Source organism: Crocuta crocuta, unplaced genomic scaffold (assembly GCF_008692635.1).
Source record: "Crocuta crocuta isolate KB4526 unplaced genomic scaffold, BGI_CrCroc_1.0 scaffold619, whole genome shotgun sequence".
Lineage (NCBI taxonomy): Eukaryota > Metazoa > Chordata > Mammalia > Carnivora > Hyaenidae > Crocuta > Crocuta crocuta.
Window position 1 is genome coordinate 1,139,915 of NW_027533395.1, and position 5,974 is coordinate 1,145,888.

The 5,974-nt window shown below is 53.2% G+C and overlaps 1 protein-coding gene across 5 annotated transcripts in view; it reads right to left on the reverse strand.

Moving 5' to 3' along the window:
• Positions 1-5,974, reverse strand: part of FBXW4 (F-box and WD repeat domain containing 4) — a 79,240-nt gene that overhangs the window by 8,826 nt on the left and 64,440 nt on the right. For 4 of the 5 annotated variants that reach the window (XM_077748408.1, XM_077748407.1, XM_077748409.1 and 1 more), the window contains one exon: positions 3,167-3,232. The exons of the other annotated variant lie outside the window; for it this stretch is intronic. In XM_077748408.1, coding sequence (XP_077604534.1) covers positions 3,167-3,232 — 66 coding nt within the window. The remainder of the gene's footprint in view (positions 1-3,166; positions 3,233-5,974) is intronic. 5 annotated transcript variants of the gene reach the window in all.

Sequence of the window (5,974 nt, forward strand, 5' to 3'; positions counted from 1 at the left end):
CCAGACCACCCCCCCCCCCCCCCCGTCCCCATATCACAGAGCTAAGAAGCGGCAAGGGTAGCTCTAGAACCCCAGTCTGTCCAACCACACGGCCTGTGCGCCATCTGCAGCTCCTCCCAGCCTCCCCGTCACACTCTGCCTCGGCCCCACGCGGGAGCACGAAGCCTGCCGGTGGCACGGGCGCGGTGGCACAAGCATGAGGACAACAGTCACAGACTGCGGGTGCTCCGGCGTCCCAGGGGCCGCGGAACAAAGGATCCCTAGGAAGTTTCAGCTGAGCTGTGCTGGCAACAGTATGATGTGACCATTGGCTACATTAACAAAAGCCGAAGATCTAGAATAAGGAGGGGATAGCACCTGCCACTCATCGTCCCATCCCGGTGTGTTCAGTACTCAGTTATGAGCATCCCCGTTTCAAGAGGGATCCAACCAGAGAAATTCAACAAGCTTTCAGGTGAGAACAGTCCTAAAACGATTGTGAGACCAACACCACAGGGTCACCCACCCAGCTGTTCCTCCCTTACTTCCTTGCTGACCAAAATCTGATCCCGTGCCCACCCCTCCCATCCCCCACTGCCAGTAAGCCTGTGGGGAAGCTGGGCTCTTCCTCGGCTCCAGGCCAATCTTGACTGGTCATTCCATCTCCCTTGCCATAGTTGGGTTCAGGGCGAGTAATGGAACACACTCTGAGCTCACTAAACGTGAGGAGTCTGCCTGGGGGCTCCTAGAAAAGGATTCCCCATCTTAAAGAGACCCAGGCAGGGACATGTCCTCTTCCTTCCTTTTTCCCTTTGGGTACTGCCTTACGAGCTGGTAGAGCTTTTGTGAACAAGCCTGAGGATACGGGCAAAACCCAGGCTGACTGAGGCAGCAGAGCAGAAAGCTGAGAGCACGGGCCCTCCGGCCCTCACTGAGCTACCACACCGTCCGTCCTGGACCCGACGAACCTTCCAACTCCTGGGGACTCCTTGTCACTTACAATAACAATAATCTCTTTCTTGTTGGAGCCACTTTGAAGTGGGCCCCCAAGACTTCTAGCCAAAAGCACCCTAACAGCACTTTTTATGAGCAACAGCAGAAGGGCCTTTTGGCCTGATAAAGAGAAGACGCTGGAGAAACAGGACCAAAGTTTTCAGATACTTACTGTCTTCAGAGGCAAGGTTCAACTTGCTTATTGCAAGTTCCAAAAATCTTTTGGAAAGACTGACAATACAATGGATTTTTCAGGGGAACAAAAAAGAGATGGGTACCACTTTCATGGGGATACGGACAGGAAAGCCGACACGCAAGAGCCGCGGAGGCAAGAGACAGACAAGAACAGCATAGCCTCGCTGCTGCTGTAAATCACGGCACTGAACCAGAGCCCGGGACGTGGGGCCAAGTGCAGACATCTTAGCCTTGACCCCACGAGCATAATCAACAAAAGAAAAAAATAATTTGGACACCATCAAAATCTAAAACTTCAGTTTTTTATCCTGTTAAGAGGATAAAAAGACAAGCTCCAGACTCAAAGATAGAGGCAAATCACAGATCTGACAAAGGATTAATATCTGGAATATATAAAGAACTCCCAAAACTCACCAGTGAAAAAGCAAACTATTCAGTTAGAAAATGGCCAGAAGACGTGAGCAGAGATTCCACCAAAGAGAACATCCGGAAGGCAAATACACACACGAAAAGATGTCATTAGCTGTTAAGGAAATTCAAATTAAAGCCTCGAGATACCACATTTCTTAGGATAGCTAAGATAAGAAAGAGTGACAATTCTAAATGCTGTTGAGGATGGAAAGAAACTACCTCTCTCGTACCCTGGAGCTGGATTATAAAATGGTAAAGATATTCACAATAGTTTGGCAGGCAAAAACTTAAGTATACACTTACCAAATGACCTGGCTCTTGGACTCTGGGACATTTATTCCAGAGAAATGAAAATGTATCTCCACACAAAAGCTTATACACAAGTGTTCATGACAGCTTAATTTGCAGTAGTCAAAAAATTGAAAATAACCCTAATGTCCTTCAGTGGGTGAATGCTGTTCAACAGGAGAGAACTCTGGGGCGTCCACACCCGGGAATACTACCGAGCGATAAAAAGTAAAGCCCTATTGATACATAGACAAAGTGCTGTGGCTCTCATAAGAATTATGCTGGGTTGCAGGTGGCAGGGCGGGGGAGGGGGTCGGGGAGACAAATCTCAAAAGGTATTTCACTCACATAAGACTTTCAAGCTGACGGAAGTGCAGAGGCAGAGAGCATGTAAGTGGTTGCCAGAAGTTAGGGGCGAGGGGGGTTAGGAGGGGATGGGAGCAAGATGGCGCAGCTGTACATGCACAGGCGAGGGGTCTGCCAGTTCTGTATCCTGTTGTAGTGGTTATAGGAACCTACGCATGGGGTAAAATTGCAGATAACTACACACACGCAGGCACACGCAGACACACACATGCACAGAAATGAGTGCAATCTGAATAAAGGTCTGTGTGTTATACCAGTGTCAATTTCCTGGTTCTGATATAAAAGAGAATAGAATAGAATAGAATAAGTATATATAAATAAAAATATTATTTCTAAATAATAGATATCAAATTTATTATATTATCTAATGTAACACAGTTACCTTGCTGCCCTATGTTTGGAACTTACTATGAATCTATAATTATTTCAAAATAAAAGGCTTAAAAAAATCCAACAAATGGTAGATAATTCGATGGGAATGTGTCCAGCTTACCAAGGCAGAGAACTGTGAATAAAACCTGGATGTATTTTAACTGTTCTGTGTAATTCTTTCTGTGGCTCTGCAGGCCACTTCCCCAAGTCCTTTATTTTAGAAAAATCATCTCCAAGGATTGACAGGATTTTATGTAGCCACATAATCAGGCACTCCTCAGAGGAAAAGTGTCATAAATCCAAATTGTTGTTAGCCTGATTTCTGAGTGAAATTACGGACCTATCATAAATTACTTCCAACAGCCTCCTTGGGCTAACTCGAACGATGCCAGGAGAGAACGTGCCTGGAGGCCGCCGGGTGTTGTGGGCCACCGGGTCCTTCCCAGTCCCCCCGGAATACACGACGGCCCACGGAGCTGGCCCAGCCAGCTCTCTGCGCAGCCTCCCTGGCTGTCCAAGCCCCACCCCCATGCGAAGCCGCGGTGGCTCAGGAATCTCTTACCTGTTGAGGTCCCAGATTCTTAGGGGTGAGAAGTGCCCACAACAAGCCGTCCCTGTCACAAAAGAGCTGCCAAACAAAAGGAGAGCAGAGTCAGGGCTGGCTTGTCAGAACTTGTGGCGGAAGGGGCTACACAACTGGCAGTGCTGTGCTCATTCCCCAGGGATCACGGAGTGGAGGCAGGATGAGAGAGAGATGGCCGCGGGGCCAGCAGAGGGGACGACGGGAAGAGCGCTGAGGGCTACGGCCTCCCAGGCCCCACAGGTTTCAGGACGGCCGAGCTCGCTGCTCTGGAGGGTCTCGTGGTCTCTGGCCACCAGAACAGCACATCTCCGGATGTGCAACCCTCAGGCCAGGAGAGCGCACACTTGCCGGGCCTGCTCCTGGGAACAGGCTGTTGGACGCTGGAAGGTGATGCCCTGGTCAGAGGCAAGGGCGGTGGGGGCACTGCCGACGGTTTTGAGAGCTGGGGGCATCTGGTAATGTACGAGCAGGGCAGGTCCAATGGCACCAAACTGAACGGAAGGAACTATCGAAAGCGAGTAACCCGGGAGAGGACGAGATGGGTGATGTGCTGGGACAGGGTGAGGGCCTAGGCTGCTGGGGCTGCCGCGGGACGGCGGCAGGCAGGCCAGAGGACAAGGACACACCCTGTTTCCCAAAGGGTCACTTAACCCCCTAGAAAGTTCAATGTGTGCCATCTGCAGACTTTCATTTTGGGTGGAGGCCCGAGGCCATGGGCAGGCCCTGCATGGTGAGCCAGGCTGGCCGGAGCACCAGGACCGGAACGTGCCAGACCCCACCGTTGTTGGGGACTTGCTGGTGGGGGTGAGGGAGGAAGTCCGCAGGAAGCCTGGCCGAAAATCCTAACCACGAGCAAGAGTCGAAAACGGCTGTGTCACTCACTCAGGAGCCCCGGAGCAGGGAAGGGCCGCATCCCTACGTGTCAAGAGCTCGGGGTGGGGAGGGGGTGCCAGTCAGATTAATGACACCTTAGCAGTGAGGGGCAGCTGCCCATCCTCCCTGGCCCTGCCCAGCACCTGTCTCTGGTCCCAAGCAGGTCAACGAGGGGACAGGTTTCTGTAGAGAGGGCTCTGAGGAAGCCAGTGGCTTCAGCTGGGGGGAGGCGGCCTGCCGGTTGCCAATGGGGAAGATGTGGGGGTGGGCACTAGCCAACCCAGAGATTTGCAATAAAAATGGCATTGCGGGTATCTGCTTTTTGACTCCTGGCTGGTAAAAAGGGCACATGAGCCGCCCTGGGGCTTCCATGCCTCAGGCCCAGAGCTCCTCTAGGGACACGCTCCAGCATCCCAGCAGCCTCTAGACCCAGGAGTGCTAGTAACCTTCACCCAGAATGGTGTGCCAACACAGCCACTCCATCACCCCCCAAGTGACTCCAGCCTGGAAAGCAGCCACTGGACACCGAAGCCCCGAACTACAAAGCCAGAGGTGCCGTCCTCGCCTCCTTCCCCTCAGCATTTGTCTCTCGAGGGTAATCCATTAATAACTGGTAAAGCCAATTACCTTGGGTTGGAAACGTAATAGCCACTTGGAAAGCATTCAAGCGGCCAATTGGGCTCTTCAGACTTTTTTTTTTTTTTAATATTTTTATTTATTTCTAGGAGAGAGAGAGAGAGAGAGACAGCGTGAGCAGGGGAGGGTCAGAGAGAGAGGGAGTCACAGACTGGAACAGGCTCCAGGCTCTGAGTTGGCAGTCAGCACAGAGCCCGACGCGGGGCTCGAACCCACAAACCGCGAGATCATGACCTAAGCGAAAGTCGGACACTTAACCGACTAAGCCACCCAGGCGCCCCTGGGCTCTTCAGACTTTTGAGGGGCGCAGGCCAGGTGAGGCGCACCAGCACAGACACAGGCATCTCCGAGGGGGCCCATGGCAGGCCTCGGATTGGCCGCAAGTCTGACTCAGTGACCAGAGAAGTCGAGAGGGAGGGGGGAAGAAGGAGGCACCTGGACCTGAACCTGCCATTCCCAGCAGCAACCAGAAGGCTGGGGTGGAGCTGCCAACACCTCCTCCTGGGACTCCTGTCCTCCACCCCCGCCCCCTGTCACCAGCCGGGTCTGTCTCCCACCGGGGGACTGCCTCTCACCTTCACACCCCGCGAAGGCCTTTCAGGATTGCCTGATACCCATAAGCCTTTCCTTCCATCTTCCCTTGCCCAACTGTGCAGTGCAGGGAGGAGGAGGGGGAAGGAGAGAGACCACCCCCCCCGCCCGGCACGTGTGGGGCCCTAAGAGCGTAACCAAATGTAACACTCAGTACAAACCCTGTAAGCAACGATCAAGCAGCTTTGGAGCCGGGTCCTGCCGGGCACACGCACCAGGACGCACGCCCAGACCATGGGGACCGCCAGGCCTCGGAGGGGCGGAGCTGGCTGTGGACACAGCACCACCACACACCTCGCACTATTCCTCCCTACATGCGGCCAGGCTTACTCCCCACCTCACCCCCCAGCTCTCTTCAGGAAGAGAAGGCAAGAGCCACAGACCAGTCACATTCAAGGCCAGAAGATTAAACGATGTGCCCAAATGCAGGAGACACCTGGTGCAGGGGTGGGAGGAGACAGAACTCGCTGTCCCAAGACACCAGAGGATGCTTCACATGACACAGTCAGTTCCCAATAGAAGCAATTATCCCCACTGCACAGAAAGGGAAATGAAGTGATGGCCAAACTTGTGAGAATTTTCACGAACTCCCTCTGCACACTTGCCCGCCTCCCAGGAGCCCCACCAGATAAAATGCTCCAAGCGGAGGCTGGTGGGGTGGGGGTGTGCACATCTCCAGAAGCCTCC